A 26,682-nucleotide genomic window follows, 5' to 3' on the forward strand; every position below is an offset into this window, starting at 1 on the left:
ATTGCATGCCATTGGCTCGTGTTTAAATACTCGAAGAGGATTGGCTTTCTATGCGAAATCCCCCAATCTCCGTCACTTCTGACGTAACGTCTCCGTTCCCTACTCAGGGAACGAGGGTTACATACGTAACCGAGACGTTTTTAAATAAGACTTAAAAGTGGCAATCGATGGAGCTGACTTCACGTGGAATGGTAAACTATTCCAAAGTTTGGGACCTATACCACAGGAAAAGCACAATCTCCTTTTGATTTTAAATGACAACGAGGGATCTTTAAAAGCCTTTCGTCAGAGGACCTAAGAACTCTAGAAGGAGAGTAGGGAATAATAAGATCACTGTACTGGGGGGCCAAGGCCTGATAGGGCCTTGTAGACAAACAAGAGGACTTTTAAACCAATCCGGAATTTAACCGGAAGTCAATGTAAGGATTGTATGGTCTCTCTTTCTAAAACCCGTTAAAAGCCTTGCCGCTGCATTTTGCACTAAATGTAGGCGGACTAGCTCTACTCTGGGGGGAGACCAATCTATAAAGAATTGCAATAGTCAATCTTTGATGAAATAAAAGAGTGAACTACAATTTCCAAATCCCTACTGGATAGAAAATGCTTAAGCAATTGATCTCAGGTTAAAAAAACCTACCTTTAACAATAGCACCAATCTGTTTTATTAAAATGTAGTGATGCGTTCATGATCACCCCTAAACTCTTAACATGATCTTCAATCTTTAGGGACAAGGAACCTAAACGATCAGGAAAGGTATACAGTAGGTGAGATGGGAGAGAAAAAACTCAAGTTTTATTCTCATTTAATTGGAGAACGTTGCTAGAAAGCCAAAGTTTTATGTCGCTGTAACATTCATGTGCTTTGTCCAGCGAACAGGTTTTATCTAAGCTTACAGGAAAGTAAAACTGGAGGTCGTCGGCATAACAGTGGTATGAAATACTATACTTTTGAAAAATAGTGCTAAGAGAAGCATATACAGAGAGAACAGCAATGGTCCCAAAATCGACCCCTGAGGTACACCACAAACTAAAGGGGCCAATGTGGAAGAAAAGTCTTACAGATTCACAGCAACTGTCCTGTCTTTTAAATATGAGGCAAACCACTGAAGGGCTGTACCCTGCACACCAACCCAACACACCAGATGGTTGAGAAGAATCTCATGGTCAATCGTATCGAAGGCAGTTCCATATCGTTCCAAACCCCATAAGACTTTCGTTCATCTTCGTAACACAAATAAAGATTTTTTTTTTAATGAAATCTGAGAGCTTTCTCTCCCTCCATTGATACGCCACTATCACTGTGACGCTTCAAAAAGTTCAGAAAGAGATCACTTTATATGATGAACAGATTTAATTTAGGCGTTTACTCACATAACATTCCTCAACTCGTACATCAGTTGTGGTACTTGACGTGCCAGAACCAATGAGGTTCATTTATGTTACGCAGCACGTTTGAGCTTCCACAAGAACCAATGAGGTTTGTTCTCGAGCATCAAACAGGTTCGGTTGAGGTTATGTTCACATCAGTTTGTAAATGTGAATAAAACTGTTCATCATATAAAGACTTTTGGGTTTGGATTGACATGAGGGTGAGTATGTCAATTTTCATGTTTAGGTGAACTATCTCTTTAACAATTGTGAGAAAGACCTACAGAGAGCTATTAATGCAAAGGGTACTTATTCTCTTCAAAGTAAAATTTTCATTGTTTTTGTTAAATTATATTACACATATATGTTTCTAAAAGCTTTCTATACCGGTTAGGTTTGGGGGTAACGTTTGGGTTAGGAGATCAAAATTGCATTGGTTCAATATAAAAACAACTTATGTTAATGGAAAGTCCCCAAAAAGGTGCAAAGTGATTGTATGACACTGTTTTGTATTTTGTGTCTGCCTGCTTTTATACTGCAAATTGTCTGATGTGATTAATAATGCATGTAGCCCATGTATCTACACAAATGAATTGTCTCTGCCTATTCAAATCAGTTGAATAAACTCTTTAACAACACCTAATATGTTCTACCCATGTAAGACACATGCATGCATCAATAAACATGTAATATGCAATTTAGATAAAAACCAGAAAAGTAACATTGCATGAAAAGGTGTGGCAAGAAAACGGATCAAGACACTAAACCTGGAGGACTATCCCGGTGTTTTTGGACATGTCTCGGGAAACACAGCATGTGATTCGTATTACAGTAAACATGGAAAAAAAAACACAACAGATCTTTTCTTTGGACGTCTTGACAGATTACTGGGCGGAGCTAAACACGCCATGCCGTCAATGAAACATATACAAAGACAAGCTATATGTGATCTCAGACACATTTATACGGATAGCTTACAATTATGTAACATCTTTTTACCACTTCGCAATGCTTTAACGCCAGTAAAATAACATATTACTGACACAAGCCGCATGACAGGCCTGATACCCCACTGACATGTAAACTGTCTACTCACAGTGTTGCGCGCGCAATCAGCTGTCCGGAACGCGAAACAGACGTCAGTCCTGCACTTCAGACGCCCATTTAAGCTAGTGTATTTAAAAACCTTGATTGGGTTTGCGTATAATTCAAGTATATGAGCAGGAGAGGTTTAAAGTTAAGGCTGTACTTGAGTTCCTCCACGTCATCAAGATGACACAGCCCTAATTCTAGATCACACCCACCCACCGTTCAAACCTGTTATACAAACATATGCTTGTTCAACAGCGAGTGATTTTATCAACACTGATTTAGAAATGCAGACAGAACCTTCAGTAAATGCGCTTGAGTTGAATTTATCCGCTTAGTTATTCGTGTATAAGCCGTTTTCATTATCGCGTTTTAACATCAAAGAAAATACAAATATTTGTGCCTTTAAACAATACGTGTGCAGTGAAAACGACTTCTGAACTGTACATTTAACGCTGATAATTATCAGTAACGTTTGACAGCTGCTGGGAAGACCGGATCAAAGTTCACTGTTGACGCTTTGTCACGTGATCACTGTTAGTGATGTACTGTACGAGTCGTGAATCAATTGACTCTCTTGGTCCGGTTCTTTGTAATGAACCAGTCTGTATTGATTAACGTCTCAAAACAGATGTTTAAGTTTCACTATTTCTAGCATATCTTTAAGTTAAATTAGTTTGTGTAAGAAGTTTACGTGCTACAATGGACACTATTGCTTTTACTATAGAGCAATGCGTATTTTATTGTGTTTTGTGCCCATAGAAGTCAGTAAGTGATTGGCAGAAATAGTACAGAATGATACTCTAAATTTAGCCTAATTTGGTTCAACAATTTTTTTAAGTACGTTAAAACGTAAATTAAGAATTCAGTGATTATAGTTTACACCAGAGTTTACACGACGATTACGTCCTCACGAGCGAGCCCTTTTTTATTTAATTTTCTTTATCTGACAATTTACTTTTTTTTTATCCCAACTGTTAATCACCCTGCAAATGATGCTACTATCGTTTAACTCGGATGAAGACAATTCATTCAGGTCAACTGATTCAATAAAAGATTCGACTCATAAGAACATAATGTACACAATTCTCTATCTAACTGAACAGTGAACAGCACTGTGTTGAAAACATGGCTGAGGAGACAGTGTTAGCGGACACTGGGTAAGTGACCCTCTAAGCACACAATTGCTTCAAAAATGTAAATGGTGTGAATTTTATGTGCCTTGCTATTTTTGTCGTTTAGTTAACGTTGGATTTATTCGTTTTGGTTTGCACGCCGTAAACTGTTCTGTCAGTGTTTATCAATAAACCTTGAGGGTTTTGTTAATGTAGGCTATATTTGTTTACTTCTTACAATTCTTTCTGTCTGTCAATTCTTCTTTTATTAATAAACTCTTTAAATTAATACAAAACTGATAACTAAATTATGAATTGCCTGTATTGTAATAGAATTATTACAGTATGTCTTTGATTGACAGCACTTTCACATTCTCTTGGCTTTAGACTGGCACAGCGTGTACTGATGATTCTTGGTATTCGTAGTCTCTTCTACAGTGTTTTCTCTTTCTTGGACAAGACAGTGAGGTAAAATGTGTCCAAATGTAATTCATAAACTAACTCTACTAACTCTGCTATTTCATAAACTACAGTGTAATCCTAATGAGCAACATAGCTATACTAAATGTGAACCAATATTCTAAATCAAATTTAAATCTACCAAATCTTTTCCCTCCTAAAATGATAGTGTTTTCAGTGGCATTGTTTGGCCAAAGTGGGTGTTTGTACTGAAAAAGTTTAGTTTTGTTGAAGTTGATTAAATAAAGTATTTTGTCTCAAGATAATGGTTTCAGAGATTCTCATTAACTGTCTAAATCATCAATATTTAAATAAAATAAATGATTTCAATGATTTGTTCATTTAATAATCATGAATCAGTCATTGGGGCAATTTCGCAGTACATAGCAACAGTCCGGTCAGGTGTCTAGTACTAATTAGTTATGGTTTCTATTTAGTTTTGGGACATTGAGCCATATTGTACTTTACTTAATATGTGATTATTTTGTCAGAATGAGCACAACTTTACAGTATACATATTCAATATACCATTAACATAATATGTGTAACATGGACACTGTAATGTACAATTTTGTTACAATGTTCAATATAAGTTAAACGAAGTAATTTCTCAAGCTAAGGGCGTTTGTTCTCTGAAAGCAGATTTAAAAGCCTACTTAATATTTCCTGTATTAATAATTAGCCTAATTAATGAATTTAGTTTGCTCTGAAAGCAGATTTTAACCTGTCATTATTATCATTAATTGCTGTTGTTGTTGTTGTTGTAAAGAACAGTTTCAGCCATATCATGTTAGTTTCTTTCTAAGTGAAATAAGATTGAGAATATCACATTTAATTGTACTGTAGGTCATGGTGGATTACCGACTGGCTGCCGTCCTGGTGCCCAACATCTCAGAGCCAACTGAAGGAGGCAGAAGAGAGGATGCTGCACTGTGAGTAACACCAAAAACCATTGTCATATCAAAATTTAAACTCCGAACTTTCCAGGTTTTTGTTAGGTATTGCAAATTGTCTCTAGAATTATTTAATTAACATAATTGACGATGATCAATATACAGAGTGGCAATAACAAGTTTGTGAAACCTTAGTAAAAAAAAAAAAAAAATGCCCGTAGTGTTTGTTTACACCAAAATCAAATTTGAATTTTTCCTTGTTGGTGGAGGTTATTTACACTAGCTCAGCCTACTATTGTCTGGTTGAGTGAGACAAAACTACAAAAGAAACCCATTTGAAAACAGGAGCAGTGGTGTGGAGACTAATGCCGAGTTCAGACTGCATGATTTTAGCCACGATTTTGGCTCGCCGACAGGTTTTGAGAAATCGCCGACAAATGCCCGAAATCACAGGCAAATCGGCGCTCGTTCACGCGAGTGACAATCACGCAGTGTGAATGAACAAAGACGCGAACTGAGAGAATCACCGACGAGTCGCCGACGCCCGTGAGATATTTGGCATGCTAAATATCTGGACCTGTCGGCGATTCAAAATCCTGCTGTGTGAAAAGTGTTTTGACTGAAAACTACATCGGCGATCGCCGGCAGCCAGTGAGAGAGCAAGATACAGAGCAGCAGGGAGTTCGGGGAGGAGTTATAGATCACATATCAACATGATATGGCATTGTTTCAACAAAAAAAGCTTCTTCTGGGTCTATTTGGACAATAAATGGAAGAAAAATTAGTAGAAATTTGGCAGGAGCACTCGTGTCTGTTTCACCAGCTGTACCACAACCGGGTCGAAAAAAAAAGTCTCACGTGAGAACTCCGGTCTTGCACGTGTGGTGTCGCGCGTTGTTTCCTTTTCATATCTCACGCGTGTTTGTTGTGAAATGTAGTTTGCGTGCAGCGTGCTAGACAGAGTCTGTCGGCGATTTTTCTAAAGTCATGCAGTGTGAAACCTTCTGTCGCCGATCCATCGTCCAGTGTGAACACAGCAGCGACTGAATGCTGGACAAGATAGTCATGCAGTGTGAAAAGAGCAGCGACCTGACTACTTTGAAAATCGTGCAGTCTGAAAGAGCCATAAGGGGGCGTTACAAGACCATTTTCAACTAAAAACGGAAAACTTTTTATGCGTTTTAGCCAATAATTTACTCAACAATGGTGTTTGGGGGGCCTGAAAACGCAAACTTTTGAAAACAGGTTTCAAAGTGGAAGTTTTTTTTTTTTTAAAAAAACAATACCATTATCGTGTCCGTGTAATACAAACTCACGAATTTGTGAAAACCGTGACGTCATCCACCTGCCTAATTTGTGTTCAATCTATCCACAAGTTTCCGAGGGGCGCTCCTGTAAAAAATAAAGTGGGTGAAACTTCCGGTGACGCGGCGGAAGTAGCATTCCAATGGTATTTTGTGCGTTAGTTAGCGAAGATGCTAGCTGTTTTTCGGAGAATTATTTTACTATTTAAAGACGCAAATCTTTATGAGAGATGTCGTTACGGAGCTCAGGGACAACATGTGCTGTTCGCGGTTGTGTGTATAACCGGACTAAACTAATTCAGTGGCTTAAACGTGATTGTTTTGAACATAAGCTGAAAACGAGTGATCCTGCCAGAGCCCGTCTCTGATCCTGCCAACGACTGTAACGTTAGTTTCCATCACCTCCCAAAAGACGACAAATCTTCCTGTGTACATTTTTTTTTTAATTCTTTATATTTTATAAACTCTATCAGCATGTGATCAGCTGTTCGCTACTGATGTTACAGCTAAACTCAGGATCAAAGCCTGTGTTGACAGAATACCAAATGTGCCAGTAATGTATTCAAGTAGCACATTCATTTATAATTTTGAATAAACTCCAAAGTACAATGACTAAGTGTGTATTTTTTATTTTAATTGTTTGTCAGCTCGCACATCTGTCTGTCACCATGCCTTAATGAGTATTGATTATTAATAATGTTATTATAATACTCCCAATCAACTACTGCGGAGGTAAAGGCACTGTTATTTCACCCTTTTGAATTTCGTTGAGGTTGTGTTCCCACATCGTTAGCTAGTTTGGATCGCTATAACTTGAATGACTGTCAACTGTTGAATGAACGAGTGTCAAGCATGTCAAGTCGCGCTTTGTTTACATCCAACCGGAAGTCGCGCCCACTTTTGACGCAAGGCCTCATGGGGCGTAGGAAACTTGTGGATAGGCACATAGCTTTTCTTTACAAAGTGGCATCACCAACTACTGGCCTAGGAGCAGAACACAGGGTTTTTAGTCATTTTCGTGAATCGTGTGAACGGGTATCGTTTTGATAACGTTGTCGTCTGTACGCGAAAAACACAAAGGAAAAACGTTTCCTTTTTTAGTACATCGTTGTCTTGTAAACATACCCTCAGGCGTGTGCTGTTATGCAACCAAAACAAGTTCGAAACTGCCTTTTTAATAGTGGGAATAAAGTGTTTAACATGTTTTATTGATCTATAATTGAAATTGGATGTGGTGTCCTCTTGATTGTTGAGGACAAGTAATATCCTAATATGGCAGCATCCATTTATGATTTTAGTAAATAATCAAATACACTGAATATGTAGTTATTGTTGCATACTCTTTTATAATTACTACAATACACTGAGATGTAAATAGTGTGACACTATTGCACTAAGTATAAATAGCATCTACTGTAACTACAATGTGCACACTTAGGGTAAAGAAATACTGCTATTTTCTCTTAGAGTAAATAACATTTAATGCTTTTTGCATACAAATAGTATTTGCCAAACATATCTGGATTTCTGCATTGATTACTTATTAAAAAAAGTGGTCTCATCTTAATTTAACTCACAATTATTGACGCACACAATCTGACTAAATTAATAAAGCACAAGCAATTATACTTTTCACATTTTTATTAAATGCATCAAGTAACCATTCACAGTGCATTGAGCAGAATTTTACTTGTAATAAAGTAAGGTCTGCACTAGATATCTAGATATGAAAATGCATCGCTTATTTTATTCATATAGATAACAAAAACATATTTAAAGAGTGAAAATAATAAACTTATTGATATTAACTAGCATGAATATACACTCTATATATATTTGCGAAAGACAGTGTATGTCTGCGGCAAAGTGTGTCTGAGTAATATATATATATATATATATAATTTTCTGGTAAGATGTAACCTTTGCAGATACATTTTATGTGCCCTTTATAATACATAAACCTTTTCTTTCTTTCTTTCAGACGTCACAAGCAAGTTCTGCAGGCAGTTTGTTCACATATCTGACAAAAATACACTGTGGACTTTGATATTTAAGGGGCCCGTGGACAATAAAACCCCTCTAGTTCTGCTGCATGGATTTGGGAGTGGTGTGGGATTCTGGGCCTTGAACCTGGACTCTCTCGCTCAGCAGAGGCCCGTTTACGCCTTCGACCTGCTGGGCTTTGGCCGGAGCAGCAGACCTCACTTCAGCAGGGACGCCCAAGAGGCTGAGCTCCAGTTTGTTGAGTCCATCGAACAGTGGAGGGAGAAACTGGGCTTGGAAAGTATGATTATGTTGGGCCATAACCTGGGAGGATATCTGGCTGCCTCCTACGCAATCACATACCCGGATAGGTTTGTAACTAAAAAGACAGAAATGAGTTCAGCGTTAGCGAAATATATATGTATCATCATTAGGGTTGGGTATCGAGAATCGAGTATCGATTGGAACCGGGACTAACTTTTCGTTTTTTCCGGAATCGTTCAAAAGTTCAAATTTCGATTCTTAGTTTCGATATTCACAGTCCGCCGAGCTGAAGAAGAAACCGCTGAACAACACCAACGAAGAAGCGTCTACCGGAAGTGTTGGTATAACCGCGCGAGTCGAACATGAGTAGTTTACGTCAGCGGTCCAAAGTGTGGCTTCACTTTTCTAAAAATAACGAAATCTCGGCAAAATGCAAAATTTGTGACAAAAGGAATATTTGTGACAGAAGGAGTATTTCCTTCAGAAAGACCGTTGGTTAGCATGGTTAGCTAAACTTTTTTGACCCTGCCTCTTAAAAGAATCGGAATCGAGAATCGTTAGGAACCGGAATCGAAACAAGGAATGAGAATCGGAATCAGAATCGTTCAAATTCGAACGATACCCAACCCTAATCATCATCTAATTGAGTGAGGGATTAAATACTATGCAAGCACAAAAATTAATAAGTAAATATCTACATTATAGCAGAATGTCTTTGCTTGATTTTCAAATTACAAATTTACAAAATGAATGGCTGTTGCATCTTTTTGTGGTCATTTTTGATAATCATAAAAATTTCAATGATACTCCTGGTAGAGTTTAACAAATTTCAGAATTTGAGACAAATGAATTGGCAATTTAACACTGACACAACAGAGAATTACATTAGTTTTAAGATAGAACTTAACACATCATTAATTTTGACTAATTCTGCCTATTTATTAGTAATTCTGCCTAGGTACATTAATCTCAATCTAATTTGAATGCTTATTACTTAAGTTAACTGCCAAAACAATTAACATAGCATCAAAGCAAATTTTTATTTTGTAAAATAAATATTGACATACATAAATTAGTGCATTAGAGCAGTGTGTGTACAAAGTGTTGTTTCCTCCATAGTCCATAACAATTATTAATGTTATCTAATGTTTCTGTGAATACCCCATGTGATGCGAATGAGATCATATAACTCATACAGAAAAATGAAGTACATTATTGAAAACGCTGTTTTTCAGATCCTTCCTGTTTCCCCATTTCCCACAAGCTTTATGTCTGTCAGCAGTTTGACCTCAGAATTTGATTCGAAACTATTTTTGTTAGCATCCGATTTCAACAAGCATTAGAGTTGCTACATATTCCATATTTTCACTTCTATCCATATTTAAAACCTTTTTCCTTAACTAAATTTTCTTCATGCCTTAAAATAGCTTGATTGTAACTCTACACCCTTGCCTCATTTAGTATACATGGTTCTGTGAATATGCAAATTAGCCCTGCCTCCACTCACTCACACCAGCTCAGAGATCCACTTGCTGGCGATCACATGTTGACCTTTCAGGCAGTTTGTGACGTCAGGAACAGCAGCGATCTCAAACCATGTTTTTGAGCCTGTAAGGAGAAAACACTCAGCAATGCTGTTGACTTGTGAAATTGCACATAGTTTGTCTTAAAGCACAATAAGAATAGTAGCTAGTTGTAGCTAGGTGTAACTCCAGTTAGTTATAGTTCAATTGAAAATATGCTACAGATATATTACAACAACTGTATGTCCTTCTCTTTACCCACTGTCCAGAGTGAAGCACCTGATTCTGGTGGAACCGTGGGGTTTTCCAGAACGTCCTGATCCAGGAGATCAAGATAGGCCCATTCCTATGTGGATCAAAGCTATAGGGGCAATGCTGAGCCCATTAAACCCCCTCGCTGGTCTCAGATTGGCTGGACCTTTAGGTAAGATTTACTCTAATCTGAGAGTGCAAATCAAACGTAATAAAAGTATTAATGAGAAAAAGAGAAATGACAGCTTAAGGCTCGAGATGTGCTTGTATATCTTAAATGATGTGGAACACCGTTTGATAAAGATTGTCAGTAATGAAACCCAGGGACAGATTTAGCCAAGACGTCTCACTTGCAATTTCACTGAAATGATTCACTCAGTAATTGGAGCATGTCTTTTTTTTCATACGTCATATTCGTCTCATATCGCATACCTTAATCGCATTGCCTTCTGTGTATATGATGCACTTGTTTTGCAAGAACAAATTGGCTTTGGAAAAAATCCTAGAATTATCAAGGATCTGAAGGTTTGTGTTTTGAATTTCATAGATTAGTATTAATGACGTTCCACTCATATTTTACTAAGCTAGCTTTTTAATATCTCATCTGAGATCATATTTCATATCTCTTTCTCTCTTTTCCTTCTTTATACGCTGACAATGTTTGTTTTTGTTGTATATGAACTTTGGATGTTTTTAAGTGCTAGTTTAGTATAAAAGTACCCAGTATTTTAGAAGAACCAAAACCTCATACCCAGAAACCCCCTGACTCAGGATAGTTGTGATTGTACACAAGCCCAGATGGAATCTTCTGACTTTCACATTTTATGGGCTGATTTGTTAGGGAAATCTACAGAATTATGTGGAATGGATATTAAAGGGTTAGTTCAACCAAAAAATTTTATTCTGTCATTAATTACTCATTGTCATTCCAAACCCATAAGACTTTCACTCATCTTCAGAACACAAATGAAGATCTTGTTGATGATATGAGAGCTTTCTGTCCCTCCATTGACAGCTACGCTACTACCACCATGACTTGCTACGCTACTACCAAGTTCATAAGGAGATTGTAAAACTTATCCATATGAATTGAGTCCAAATTTTCTGAAGAGACACGATCGTGAATAGGATGAACAGATTTAATTTAAACATTTTAACAATAATGAACAATAATGAACCTCATTGGTTCTTGCTGAAGCTCAATCGTGTTGCGTAACACGAGAATGAACCTCATTGGTTCTTGCTGAAGCTCAAACGTGCTGCGTAACACAAGAATGAACCTCATTGGTTCTTGCTGAAGCTCAAACGTGCTGCGTAACATGAGAATGAGCCTCATTGGTTCTTGCTGAAGCTCAAACGTGCTGCGTAACACGAGAATGAGCCTCATTGGTTCTTGCTGAAGCTCAAACGTGCCGCGTAACATGAGAATGAACCTCATTGGTTCTTGCTGAAGCTCAAACGTGCTGCGTAACATGAGAATAAACCTCATTGGTTCTTGCTGAAGCTCAAACGTGCTGCGTAACACAAGAATGAACCTCATTGGTTCTTGCTGAAGCTCAAACGTGCTGCGTAACATGAGAATGAACCTCATTGGTTCTTGCTGAAGCTCAAACGTGCTGCGTAACATGAGAATGAACCTCATTGGTTCTTGCTGAAGCTCAAACGTGCTGCGTAACATGAGAATGAGCCTCATTGGTTCTTGCTGAAGCTCAAACGTGCTGCGTAACATGAGAATGAGCCTCATTGGTTCTTGCTGAAGCTCAAACGTGCTGCGTAACATGAGAATGAGCCTCATTGGTTCTTGCTGAAGCTCAAACGTGCTGCGTAACATGAGAATGAACCTCATTGGTTCTTGCTGAAGCTCAAACGTGCTGCGTAACATGAGAATGAGCCTCATTGGTTCTTGCTGAAGCTCAAACGTGCTGCGTAACATGAGAATGAGCCTCATTGGTTCTTGCTGAAGCTCAAACGTGCTGCGTAACATGAGAATGAGCCTCATTGAATCTTGATGAAGCTCAAACGTGCTGCGTAACACGAGAATGAGCCTCATTGGTTCTTGCTGAAGCTCAAACGTGCTGCGTAACATGAGAATGAACCTCATTGGTTCTTGCTGAAGCTCAAACGTGTTGCGTAACACAAGAATGAGCCTCATTGGTTCTTGCTGAAGCTCAAACGTGTTGCGTAACATGAGAATGAGCCTCATTGGTTCTTGCAGGTTCTTGGTTCTCCCTCCATTGACAGCTACACTACTACCACCGTGATGCTTCAAAAAGCTCATAAGGAGATTGTAAAACTTATCCATATGAATTGAGTCCAAATTTTCTGAAGAGACACAATCGTGAATATGATGAACAGATTTAATTTAAACATTTTAACAATAATGAACAATAATGAACCTCATTGGTTCTTGCTGAAGTTCAAACGTGCTGCGTAACACGAGAATGAACCTCATTGGTTCTTGCTGAAGCTCAAACGTGCTGCTTAACACGAGAATAAGCCTCATTGCAAGCATACTTGAGCTTCTATTTACCACAAATGATGTGTAAGTTGATGTATTTTTATGTGACAATAAAAGCAAAATTCAATCTGTTCATCATATAATAAAGCGATCGAGTCTCTCCTGAAAATTTGGACTAAACCGCTCAATTCAAATGAATTAGTTTTATGATTTCTTTTTGAATCGTTGTAGTTGCGTAGCTGTCAACAGAGGGACAGAAATCTCTGATTTCATCCAAAAGATCTTAATTTGTGTTCCGAAGATAGAAGAAATTCTTTGGAATAAAAATGAGAATGAGAAATTAATGACAGAATTTATATTTCCGGGTGAACGGAAAGTTTAGTATAAAATCCATCTAGCATAGTGAAAATTGTTTAATAGAGCAGAGAGGACAATAATTTTATTAATAGCTGAAAGTTACCACAAAAAAAATGTAATTATCCAGAATGTGTAATAAACAAAAAACAATAGTGATATGCAGTGGTAGCTGGTGGGCTTTTTAATAAAGAAGGCACACTAAATCTAAGAACCCGTATTATATATTTAACTGCTTAAAATGTATTTTAGATGTGATAAAATTACATTACACACATACACAGCAAGACAGTATAAATAGAATTTCACTCTCCTATCATAAACTCCAACCTAGAGTATTGTTCTCTCGCACCTTCTGCTATTTAATGAAAATGTTTGCTGTATGTCAAGCTTAGCCATGGGTCTTACCAATTAAATATTCAATATTTCTATAATTCATAATTAGGTTGTCGAGAATAGATTATCAGCGGGAGCAGTTCAAACTAATCACATGTTTTCTACAATGATTGATTGTTATACTAAGAGAGGCTAATCACCTCTGTGATGCTGAGAAAGGGAAATACTCACTGGTGAATGGCTAATTTTCTTTTACCAACGGAAGCAAAAATCACTGGATATGGATTGTGCCACCGATCCTCCCCTTCTCTGTCTCATCAGATTCGCCTTAGCTCATGGGGAAAAGCAGCGGAAAAGTAAACAACCGGTAGCTCCAATTTCAATAATATTTTATGGTCTGCACTGGTGAAATAAACACAAGAAATACACATACTGAACACATAACAACACAACAAATGTATTATTTCATATTCCACCTCAAAATTTCGAGTGGGCTGTGCCTCCCTTGCCTCCCCCGACAAGCCGCCTCGGGTCATGTGTAGAACTTTGTGAGTGATGGACGTTCCAGTTCCCTTGAAATCTGCAGAGCATTCCGTCAAGTTCTGTAGGATTCTGAAGGGGTCTGGATATTACTCACTGACAATGGGAACATGTGACACATGAACTGAAAAATTAATTCTAGGATGAAAATTTAATGCGTGATCCATCATTTTTGGATAGATCGATTTTCGGTGGTTTTTCATTTTTTATATTTTTTTTCTGATGTGTGTTTTGCATTGTCTTGTAGGTCCCACTCTTGTGCAAACTCTGAGACCAGACTTCAAAAAGAAATTTGCGGCTATCTTTAATGACAATAGAGTCACAGAATATATCTTCCATCTTAATGTCCAAAGTCCAAGGTACTATCTATCTATCTATCTATCTATCTATCTATCTATCTATCTATCTATCTATCTATCTATCTATCTATCTATCTATCTATCTATCTATCTATCTATCTATCTATCTATCTATCTATCTATCTATCTATCTATCTATCGTTGTGAATGGCTTTGATATGTGTCTGAAAGTTGAAATTCTCATAACGGTCTGCTGTTTATTTTTTTATTATGATCCTAATATTTTAGCGGTGAAACAGCCTATAAAAACATGACCATTCCGTATGGCTGGGCAAAGAGGCCCATGCTGCAGAGAATTGGCCTGATTCACAGCGACATCCCCATTACGGTGATCTATGGCTCACGCTCCAGCATAGATGGCCACTCCGGCAATTCAATCAAAGAAATGAGGCCAAACTCCCATGTAGAGATCATTGTGAGTTCTCCATTCACTGCTCAGCACACACTGCCACTCAGAGAAACTTTTCTTGATCTTTTGTGAAACCAGCTTGATGTACTATGAAAACATACTGCAACTTTGCAACATCACACAGATCTATGTGATTTCATACAGAAATGCATTTGAACACATGGTTGCCCTCATTTACATGTCAGCAATGCCTGTTTGGCATTCAAAAAATTGGTCTACCTAGTCACAGTGAGGTAATGAGAAAGCCAGACAGTGTGTAGGACCTACAACTCTGCATATCCTTCTGAAGGATCCCAGTGTTCCAAATGTGTGACTGGGATTCCTTCGGAACTAGGATAGGCCTATATTTTCATAATATGTTCAAAAACCTTATTTTTCAATGTCATTCCTGTAACCGCGTTATATCGATCATGGTCATGGCGACACCACACAACTAACGTAAATCAACAAGACCTCAATCGCCTTTTTTTGCGAATACATTGGCGGAAATTTTTAAATGAGGAATATTGTGACATATTGTTACTTTCCGGACTACAATCGATGCATTTCAGGGAGTTCAGAAACAGCCCTTACTGTTGAAAAAGAATAACTCCCTTTAGAGTGGACTTTGTGCTTCGTTACTTTGCACTTTCGTACTTTCGTTACTCAAACAGCAACATTACACAATGAAGAAAGTTGAAAGTGAAAAGGCCCGTTCAAACCAAGCACGATAACTATAAAGATAACTATTAAAATTTAATTTAAAAAAAATCTAACTCCATATTAAAGAATAACAGAGTTCACACACCACAACTATAACGATAAAGATATGAGGAACGATATCGTTGGGATCACTTTCAGAACGATTTTTTTCCAGCTGTTCAAAAATAAAACACTGACAACCAATCAGAATCCAGTCTAATTTAAAGGTCTCGCGCATTTAAAACGGCAGATGATATTTCAGAGAAGTTAATCGTCGAGGTACAAAAAAATCCTCCACCGTTTGACAAGTCAAACCCCCTTTTCAAGGATACGTTAAAAACGATGGATATATGGAAAGCAATCGGTCGTATCCTGGGAATAAACGGTGAGAAGTATTTACAATGAGATATTATGCAGTTTTATGATATTATCTAACAAAATTACCTCGGTAGGCTATCCAGTGCTAGTTGACAACATTGCTGAAGTTGTTGTGAAAAAGGTGTTGACTAGGCCAGACTGATCTCATAAAGTAGCGTGTGTATGACACGCCAATTCGTATTTCCATTTTTGGCGTTATATCAAGACGCATAATCGCTTTTCAGCGTGTTTATGAACGCCATTGACATAACTTTATTACTGTATATATAAATATATGACTTACCTCAACCCCGTTTATCCCCGTCACTGGGGATAATGGCATTTATGACTGTTCCCCTACCATCCTAGGAAAAAAAAGATCGCTCCCCAGATGTAGATCTATATTTTGCTTCGTTTCGCAGACATTTGACGCCGTGTACAGACACGCGGAATCACTCGGACGTTAATGGCGTAGACACACGCATACACGCAGATACACGCGGATAGCTCAAAATGCGTAGAGATAACACGCCACTTGACTCGAAAGTGCCGCGTATGTTTACGCAAAAGTCATGATGTCATGTTGACTAGGCGATGTTTTTATCCCATCATTGACTTCGTCAGCGAAATTCACTGTTTGACTTGCTAGATTCACTATTTAGATGCACTCCCAACTCCTCTCGTTCCCAAAAGCGCCTGTTTTTCTTTTGATATTTGTTTGTAACGTAAAGCAGCAGCAGAAGGTCATTCATCTTCGCTACTTGGAACCAGAGCGCGGGCGCGCGCTTAGAATAAAAATACTATTAATGGTTGTTGGTGTAGCGGACGCATAATGTAAATAGTTATCTTTAAATGGACTGCATTTATATAGCGCTTTCACAGACCCAATGGCCACCAAAGCGCTTTACATATTGCCTCACATTCACCCATTCATACACCGACGGCGGTGTCATGGACACCTCGACACTTGGTCAGGTGGAACCGGGGATTGAACCACAAACCTTCCGATTTGTAGACAACCTACATGAACATAGTGTGAAGAACGGGCCATAACACTTTGTGTAGCACATTGCTTTGTGATTCTTTAATAATGCATGTAGGATTTTCAAAGAAGCTATTAAATACTATTTTTAATCAATCTGCATGCAAATGGGAGGATTCTTAAAGGAAACTTGACAGTATGACTATTTTTAGCACAATAAACACATGACGTCATGGTATGACCCGTTTGGGCATGATGATGGCGGGCAAGATATCCTTCATGGGATTTCACAGACATTTGGAGCTTTGCCTGGATGGCATAGCTTCCACAAATGACTTCTTAATTCCAGTGGGAGTTGTTTTGCATGAATTCTAAAAGATTAAAATGTTGAGAGCAAGCAGTATTGAAAAAGTACAATTTGAATTGGCAGGCAGTACAAAAACAAAAGTCTTTGTGCAATGAACGTGCTTGTGTTCCAGACTGACTCCTCTCAACACCACAAAAACGGAGCTAATTATTCTAGTTCTGAAATGCCATTGTGTAATCTTCGAGTTATTAGGGGTGTTAAAGCCAAGCGAAAATATTGCAACATTTTATATCACAATCTGTGGCACTAGTTCAAAATAAACATACTTTTGACTATGGCACTTCTGGTATATCCACTGATTATTTTCTTGGTAATTTTAGTCATTGTCTGTCTGCTTTTAACTAATGCTAAACGTCTTATTGGCTTGCATTGGTTTTAGGCCATACGAGGTGCAGGACACTATGTGTTTGCTGATCAGCCAGAGGATTTCAACCAGAAGATACTTCATGTCTGTGAAACCATAAACTGAAGAGTGATGATGAAGGTACTTTTCTTCTAGAACTATCCAAACATGGCTTTCTGCAGAGCTCCACATGCACATGCACATACTCTCATGCGTGTCAGAAAATGATCTTTGTTGAGTCTTATATTGGGATCGGAGAGATTGGAGTCCACTTGGTTTGAAAACCAGATGCTTGTTTTCGACCACTACTGAACCTTTTTTTTGTTGGTCCTAAATAATAAGTTTCCATGTCACATAATTATGATGATATTTATTTTTTTATCTGTTTATCTTTGATTTGGATATAAATATATTATATTATAATAATTGTTAATTATTATGACAATCAATAACATTTTGTGGTACATACACTAAGGTATTTAGTGACCATAAACATGTAACTGTGAGCAATTAGGCACTTTAATTAACATACATGTCCAAATACATGTAACAAACGTTCATGACCCTTTATCAGACTGTGAGACAGTAGTGATTGTGTTTTTAGAGCTTTTGAAGCCTTTTTGTTGTTTTCTACCTCATGAAATTGTAAAATATTCTTTGTTGGGATCAGAAGGGAGGCAGACAGGTGGATCAACAGAAAGCATGTATATCCTCCGGTCATGCAGTTCACTTGTAGCTCTTGTAACCTGTTATGAGAAGAATCATATGTAAAATTTCCACAAAATCTTTTTAAGTGCCTCGATTTCCAAAATATGTGCACATTTTGTACTGTAATATCCTCAACCATTTAAAGTCCATCTTGCCTTTATCTTCGACTGTAGGCTCAGGCATTTTCCCTAAAATGTAAATGGTACTGAGCCCCAGATCACAGTTTAAGTCTTCAGGCAAAATAAATGCAACAGTCCTCAGGGCAAAGTCAATATATTGTAAAAGCATTCATTGTTTTGTAAGGAAACATTATTTTAGTATCATTATTATTGTTTTGAATTAAATTGAGGCTGTCATAAAGATTTTGTACATTAAATTGTTTGAATTTATATTTTTCCAGGTTTGACAAATCTATTTTTCTTGTGTGAACTTGATGTCAATTGTTAATTTTAATAATAATAAACTAATTGTATGAGTCTGAATACAGCTGTCCCCTGTCTTAAAGGTCATATACAGTAAAACACCCTCATCATATGACTCACTGTGGCCAGACTGTTGTCTGGAAACCGCTATGACACAGCAGGTGGAAATCGCTCTCCTGATCATGTAGATATTATACATTAAATGTCATTTTACCTCACTCATGGCATTGATAAATAGTATTTCTTATAAATTTGTAACCTTATTTTTGTAGACTCTCCTTTTTGCATAAATATTTCTTAAACCGTCTCTATTGATTCGATATGTTCTTCCCAGTGAGACGATACATGGTCGCCATTCTGAAGGTCTCCACATAATGTCTGTTCATATCCACAAGAGGGCACAATGTAACACTGCAGGGATGTTACCGCCCTGCACCACCCCCACCAACACACACACATACACACACATCCATGCGGTTAAATCACACACACTTACTGACACTGACTATAGAGTCAATGCAGTTAAGCATCAAGGGCAATGTTAAGCCATCATAACATCCGCTACATCAATAATATGACCCTCCAGCTCAACCCACAGGAAGCACTTTACAACTCCACTTCCTGTGCATGTGATAATGCTGAAGGAGCGAGAGTGCATTACTGAATTAAAGTAAAAAGCACATTTAAAGAATGTACTAAGTTGATAGTTTTATAGTGCTTGGATTCTAAAATTGTGCATCACAGATATTTGCTGGTAACGGATGTTCTGGGAAACCTACGTTCCTAACATAATGGAACAGACCGTGTGTGTTAGTTTGCTCGATTACAACAGAACACAGACAAGTGCATGCATTATTATGTATCATGTACAGTAATATTATTAAACTTTTACAATAAAACTGTTCTATTGTAATGCATTTTAAAGGATCATTTTGTTCCTACATTTCATCATCCACTACTCCAGTCTTCAGTGTCACATGATCCTACAGAAATCATTCTAATATTGTGATTTGATGCTCAAGGAACATTTCTTATTATTACCATCAATGTTGTGCTACTTAATATTTCTGTGGAAACCATGATACTATTATTGAGGATTCTTTGTTGACTAGAAAAAGAACAGAATTATTTGAAATAAAAAATCTTTTGCCACATTATACATATCTTTACTGTCACTTTTGATCAATTTAATGTGTCCTTGATGACTAAAAGTATTTAAAAAATCTTGCTGACCCCAAACTTTTAAACAGCAGTGTACATTACCAAAGGAGTACATCTGCAATCAAAAGTCAGTGATTTAACTAGGAACTCAAATATTCCTCATCAAATTCTTCTAAATTATCAGACCTATGCTGATGGTGCGTTCTATTATAGCCAACGAACCGACTCGGACCTTGGATTTGACGTCACGTCCACACTTCAAACGTTCTATTTGTTTTGCGCGTCCGAGACGGAGAAAAAAATGGACGCCACCCGGAAAAGCTGTTATAATGCTGGCTGAGTACCAGGCACTTACATTAAAAAAAAATTATTATGACTACACCTTATTAAAACGCAGCCATTTGAACTTGAAAATGTTCACTTTATTAATGTTTTTCATGTTAATCTTCTGTTAGCAACGCTAGCAACGTCAGTAATTGCACTCACAACAACCGATTCCCATACCTACAGGGGACGCAGTAATACGAGTGATTATAACCGTCATTTAAAATACCAAAGCGGTTCAAAAACAATGAAAACAATTCATTACAAGTCACAGGGCGCAGCCATCTTGAATTCCGAAACGGAATTCTTGCTCGATGTCCTCACGGTGGTCCGACGTCCGAGAGGAGAAATCCGAGGAAAGGGGGCGTGTTGCTAGGCAACGTCTGTCGCCCGATTCGGATCTCCGAGACGGATGAATAATAGAACGCACCATTATCACATTAATTTCATAGCTGAGCTGCACATCAATATTCATCTGTATTTATTTATATCTCTCCTACTTGAATTTTCATTTTTGGGTGAACTATCCCTTTAAGATGATGTCAAGTCAAGTCACCTAAAGGCTAGAGCTTTATACAATACAGATTGTTTTAAAGGTCCCCTGACATGGGGTTATTTTATTATTTTATAATGTTTCCTGGGTTGCCATTATAATGTTAGTATGTTATTTAGATCAAAAATGGTCATGATTTAGAAATAAAAGGCATCTTTACTAGCCTGATTTTAGCCTCTGATTTGAACGCTCTGTTTGAAGGGGCGTGTCTGCTGTGGGATTCAGTGTAACCGCCCACTGCTGTGATTGGCTGACATGCTTACATATGAAATAGCTAACATGTAAAACTTTCTCGAATACATTTACTACAGCTATTATAGGTTTTTACTATTACAGCTATCGAGATTAACCAATCATGAGAAGTTTTTAAAGTTTTTTGCCGTGATGAGCGTTGAGCAAGCAGATGACAGTGTGTTGATCGCGAGAATGAAGATCTTATCTTCGTAAAGCAGTTTCTGCACTCTCTCTAATGCTTTCACCAATGCAGACACGATGATGTACATACAGTAAGAGCTTCGTTGTGCAGTGTGCGTCATTGATTTCATAACGAGTTTTCCAGATAAACTCGCGCTGTGTGGAAAGATTGTTCTTTGATCGCTTTCTGTATAATTTGTTCAGAATTTAAATAAGATTATTTTCATCCTACTAAAAGAAATGAAATGAAGGTGATATTTTACTCACTGGCTTGACTTACTGATGCATAAACAGTATTGAAAGATTTTGAGAGAAAGATTAACTTCCCAGACAGCAAACTGACATTGAATCAACGTGGAAACGACGTCTCTCATGACATTGAAACAACGTTGATTTTGCTCATCGAATTAACGTTGAACCAACGTCAGACGCGGCATTCTTCAAAGCTAAATGAAAATCGAAAATTGGTTTGCTTTCATAACGTTGAAACAACGCGTTGATTTCAAGTTGATTTTCCGTTAGTTTTGAAAGAATGACGCGTCTGACGTTGGTTCAACGTTAATTCGATGAGCAAAACAATGTCAGATCAACGTTGTTTCTATGTCATATTTCCACGTTGATGCAATGTCAGTTTGCTATCTGGGTTACCTGTCTGAACTTGAACAATTAGGCTACACAGAAATTGTTGCTTAGTAGCTTGATCAATTTATTTTACAGACGTTCATCGAGTTGAGGAAACAGTCGTCGGTGAAATGTTTGGACCATACAAAACTTTGGGAAGTTGTGTGTCGGCGCATTTCCAGAGAAAATAAAATGAACCCATTGTTTCTTCAGAGGCTCGGATGAAGGAACTAAAAAATACTTTTGTGTTCAATTTGTACATCTGAACACTGATCAACTGCAATGCTTCGCTCGTTTGCAAGCCATGATATCTCTCGAGGGAAAACTCAAATCTCAAACCAATTCTCTAGGAAAAACTCAAATCGCGCTCGCGCGTTCGTACTTCCTTGCTCATTTTGTCATGGGCGAGACAAATTTTCCGGGCAGGCAAAGCAGAGAAAGGGGAGGTAACCTTTTCTCGTTATGACATAATAACGAGGAGATTCAAGATCAGCACGTCTGAGCTGCAGAGAAGAGAAAAATAGCCAAATTGGTTTACACCGATTGAAAATTCTAGACATGAGGGGACCAAATACAGGCTTGGGGAACTAATATTAATGTTAAATTACCTCAGAAATTGGAAATTTCATGTCAGGAGACCTTTAAAGAAGCTTTACAGAGATAAACATGAAAATACGTATTCAGTGATGCAAAAAGATTTCAATTCTGCTGTAAACAGTCATTATTCAGTTGAAATCAGTTCAGTGTTGGTTCAATAACTGTAAAAGATAATTAATTATGGAAAGAGTTTCAATTGTCTATAAAGCAGCTCTGGAGAAAACAGTGATGTTACCATCCAGCTCAGTTCAGTTCTAATCCAATAGTGTTAGTTCAGACAAATCAATAATATTACAGAATATTAAGCGTCACTAATATTCCCTCATAAAGTCTATACTTACTATATGAAGAGTTCAGATGCAAAAGCCTCTAAATGCCATTTGAAATTTTCATCTTTAATGATGATTTTTATCAAACTTGTATATTTAAGTTCAGTAATTTCACTTAAATAACAATTAATAGGTAATTATAATTGCCATTTAAGTGAAATTACTGAACTTAAATATACAAGTTTGATAAAAATTATCATTAAAGAAGAAAATTTAAAATGGCATTTAGAGGCTTTTGCATCTGAACTCTTCATATATACCTTATGAGTGCATTTTCTTTTTATTGAAATAACACCGTGTATGGTGCACCTCTCTTGTAAATGTGTTAGAGCATTTTCATATTGTTCATGCACCAGACTGCGTGGTATTTACCCAATGCGGTAAGCTGTTTAGTTTACTTTTAAGAACACCTGAGATGTGTCATACGGCACACAGACGCCACAAATTTCTCAACCTTGCGAGTTCATTACGATCTCCTCTCTGAGTCACACACAGATATGAGGTTAATCTGTGGGAGTGTGTTTTGCAGTCTTGAGGTATAGGAGAGCGGCAGAGAGGGAGGAGATGCAGTGCACTATGGGTCGTCTTAGCATACGGCCGGAGGAGGTCTTCACACAGCCCTCGGCAGACAGGGTCTGGTGGGTTGCTAGGAGACCAGCCCGGCGCCTATATTAGATCTAATTTATTAAATTCCCCCTTCTCTCACGCCGATTTCTCACCATCTCTCGGCTGTCTCTCTCTCTCTCTGCATAGGCACCGTACTCACAAAACTGCAATAGTGTTACAGCACCATGATGCACAAATTCACATGATGACATAACTTCCATTGGTTTTAGAGTAAGACTTATTGTAAGCTATACATTTGTATTTGTAATAGTAGTTAGATTGAGATCTAGACTGTGACATGGCCAATTCATCAATTGTTGTTTGTAAAGTTGGTATGAAATGGATATTTTTCTAAATTCCTAGATTCAGATTCATCCTTTTAATTTTTTTTTCTTTAATTTGACTGCATCATTTTTAACTAGAATGTCTTAGCTCAATCCCTGATGATGGATTTCTCGGATCGTTTAGACTGCTTAAACCCGTCCATTTCTTACTGTCGATTTTGCGTTCAGATCTACCTTCATCCAATCATCAACAGACAGTTACTGTAGAACCAAGTCCCCATTTTTCAATAATTCACTTGTCAAAAATACGGATGGAAAGACATAGATACTTCCATTACATTGCAACTTTACGTAAGAATGCACACAGTATTAAAATCCTGGCCGATAATGACAATTATTTAAGTTTTTGGTATATAAACAATAAATTGCAGATAAAATGTTACTTAGTTGACAGATTTGAGTTTAAATTGTTCTTGAAAAACTCATTTTAGAAATTTCAGGAACAAAATTTCACCTCAAAGATGGCAATCCTTGTCCTTATGTGGACATTTATTGGTTCCCATGAAGAAAACAGCCAATCGTACAAAGTGATGTTTTTTTGAAAATGCAGAAAGTTTCCGAAATGGGTATAGGGTTAGGGGATAGAATTTACAGTTTGTGCAGTATAAAAATAATTATATCTAATGTCCGCATTAAAACGTGACAAACATGGTCAATGTCATTGACCTCCCAGTCTGAATTCATGTATATCTCACATAATAAAAGGCCACGTTTACACAAAGCCGGGTATTTAGAGAAACAAATCGTGCACACCTGCTTAAATATGCCATCATAATTATGCCAAACCTATGGGCGGCAGTGTAGGGAGAAGGATAAAGCCATCCAAGCCAATCAGAATTAACCCTTAAAACCCGTTTCTCCCAGTTGACACGACAACACATAACCGGCGTTTTCAGAAATCTCCACTTTGGCCCGAGATTTTAGAAATAATCGTTTTCTGTGATTAAAAACAGGGTTTTCGTGTATATGAGAGCCCAAACCGCAGGGAAATATCTGCGTTTTCCCTTCATGTAAACGGGGCCTAACATTAATCGCATCTTTTTCTTTAAATAAGGTAGAGATCTCACACCAGAGCCAACATGGTGTCTAGTGAGAAAAAAAGACTAAAATGGCATTAATTTGAATCCCCTGCTCAAAACCCAGCTGTAAAACTTCATAATAACATTTTCTAGCGAGACAGAGTGAAGGATAAAATGTTTGTAAACCTCAGGAGGAATGGGGAGAGTCTGTTTGCTCAGTGTTCATATGTCTATTCATTTATTTAGACCCTCATTAGTTAATGCCTCAGTGATTGCTTCCTGTGGTCCACAAGGAGCCAATTATTAGGCATCACAGACAGGAAATGACAGAATGTGGAATCACTGGAGGGATTTTAAAAACCAAAAATGTATGGATAGCAGCTATAATAGTCCACTAACATGAGTATTCTCTTTGCCTCTCCTACTGTGATGTGTCTTATGCAGCCAGGGATTTTTCAATCTGGTTAATAAATGAACGAACGCCAAGTAGGGTCCGTGTTCTCATTTCTGCCTGTCACCTCTCCACAGCGTGACTGAGGCAAATTACAGACAATAAATATCCTAATAGTCTTCCTAAAAGTCTTCCTAAAAACATGGAAGGAGACTCGTAAAAGCTGCTGGTCTCATCATCAGTAAATTAGGTTATCGTTCTGAAAAAAAACATTGTGATTTGGCATGTTCGCATAACCACAGGGCAATTTGTTCATCTTAATTTGATTTTTAAACAAAATAGCAACATGGAAAATGTTGGTAAGATGACAGGTCATTACAATTACACAAAGCCATTAAGATTAAATAATGTTTCTCTCTGGCAGTTAAATGAGAACTAATTAAAGAAAATAAGAATTGCAGTCACACTATTTTGAGCACTTAAGATATCTACAGACGCTAGAACCTCATACATTCGTACTATGATGTCACCCTCTGCTTAGTCTTTTTTTTAACATAATTCAACATATAATACATTCAAAATGTAAAAATATGAAGTAACCTCCACTTTACAGCAACACTGAAATCCTCCAGATTTAAAGTTTATGTTCTATTAACTAAGAGGTCACGCCGTGACAAAAAAAAAAAAAAACTTCAGTTTCATTTTATTTTGCTGGTCCCATTAACACAATCTGTTTACTATAACTAATGCTGCACATACATGTTTACTAACTCTCATTAGTGTTAGTGGAGTATTAGTAGACTGGTAGGATTAGGATTAGAATGAAATGTAGTTGCAATATTACTTATAGTCAACAAAATGTTCAAAAAGGACCATCAAAATAAAGTGATACCAAGGGCCCTATTTTAACAATCTGAAACACAAGTGTCAAAGCGCAGAGCGCTAGTAACTTTGTGGGCGGGTCCCGGCGCTGTTGCTATTTTCCCGGCGGGATAAATGCCTCTTGCGCCTGGCGCAAATCTAAAAGGGGTTGGTCTGGAGTAGCTTTATTATTCATAGGTGTGGTTTGGGCGCAACGTCAAATAAACCAATCAGAGCGCCATCCAACATACCCTTTAAGAACAGGTGCGCATGTTGCATGACGGATTGTTATTATAACGGCGGGTTTACCAGGCACGCGCCAGGATCATTGACAGCCGATGAGACCGACATTCTTGTCGGGACAGTGAAAGACAGAGAAGTGACGTTGTATGGGGATGGGAGAAACCCTCGCACATCAGCGTTGGTTAAACATTATACGTATGTTTCTTGCCACTATTGGGCAAACAGGTCTGATCCTTTAGTACTACAATTAGCCTTAAAAATGGGTAATAGGGTTTTTTCATCTTCATGTAAACCACAGATTTCCCTCATGTGTTAATATTTTTCCTTGTTATAATGTATGAGTTGCAAAAATAAAAACTGCTGCATCTGTGTTGATGAGAGAATCAAAGTGTATGTGCGCTGTGCACCCGCTACATTATGGCCAAGCATGCGCGCTTAAAATAGCATTATGAACAACGCATAACGCGCCACTGACTTTAGACCAGTTTTTTTCTGGTCAGTGGCGCAATTGTTTACTGGAAGTGTAAAATAGCACCAGGGAATGTTTGCGCCGAAACACGCCTCCTTTGAGCGCCAATCCATCCAGGGAGCGCAAGTTCATTTCCTAGTTTACCGACGTGCGTCTGTGGAGGGAAAAGCGCGCTTTGCCCGCA

At 37.8% G+C, this 26,682-nt stretch overlaps 2 protein-coding genes across 4 annotated transcripts in view; one reads left to right on the forward strand and one right to left on the reverse strand.

Annotated features, from left to right (window-relative positions):
• Positions 1-2,890, reverse strand: part of ano10a (anoctamin 10a) — a 59,338-nt gene extending 56,448 nt beyond the window's left edge. The window contains exon 1 of the mRNA XM_039694492.2: positions 2,465-2,890. The gene's annotated coding sequence lies outside the window, so the exon portion shown is untranslated. The remainder of the gene's footprint in view (positions 1-2,464) is intronic.
• A 645-nt stretch (positions 2,891-3,535) lies between these two features.
• Positions 3,536-18,626, forward strand: abhd5a (abhydrolase domain containing 5, lysophosphatidic acid acyltransferase a). Of its 3 annotated transcripts, none has more exons than XM_039694529.2 (8): positions 3,536-3,617; positions 3,960-4,040; positions 4,878-4,963; positions 8,210-8,582; positions 10,268-10,422; positions 14,186-14,297; positions 14,526-14,712; positions 17,473-18,626. In XM_039694529.2, exons 1-8 carry the CDS (start codon positions 3,586-3,588, stop codon positions 17,560-17,562), a joined length of 1,116 nt encoding a protein of 371 aa, XP_039550463.2. In that variant the 5' UTR covers positions 3,536-3,585; the 3' UTR covers positions 17,563-18,626. The 3 variants fall into 3 exon arrangements, with proteins under 3 accessions (XP_039550463.2, XP_039550464.2, XP_088973628.1); XM_089117502.1 differs by having other exon boundaries at positions 3,567-3,617; positions 3,935-4,040; XM_039694530.2 differs by lacking the exon at positions 3,960-4,040 and having other exon boundaries at positions 3,545-3,617.
• The last annotated feature ends 8,056 nt before the right edge of the window (positions 18,627-26,682 follow it).

Source organism: Pimephales promelas, chromosome 12 (genome assembly GCF_988280905.1).
Source record: "Pimephales promelas chromosome 12, fPimPro1.hap1.1, whole genome shotgun sequence".
NCBI classification, from domain to species: domain Eukaryota; kingdom Metazoa; phylum Chordata; class Actinopteri; order Cypriniformes; family Leuciscidae; genus Pimephales; species Pimephales promelas.

Bases quoted from the DNA above. Each gene is read 5' to 3' on its own strand.
- abhd5a (XM_039694529.2), top strand. From the start codon at position 3,586: ATGGCTGAGGAGACAGTGTTAGCGGACACTGG. The intron at 10,423-14,185 runs GTAAGATTTACT...ATTGTCTTGTAG, and splicing joins CAGATTGGCTGGACCTTTAG to GTCCCACTCTTGTGCAAACT. The intron at 14,713-17,472 runs GTGAGTTCTCCA...CATTGGTTTTAG, and splicing joins ACTCCCATGTAGAGATCATT to GCCATACGAGGTGCAGGACA.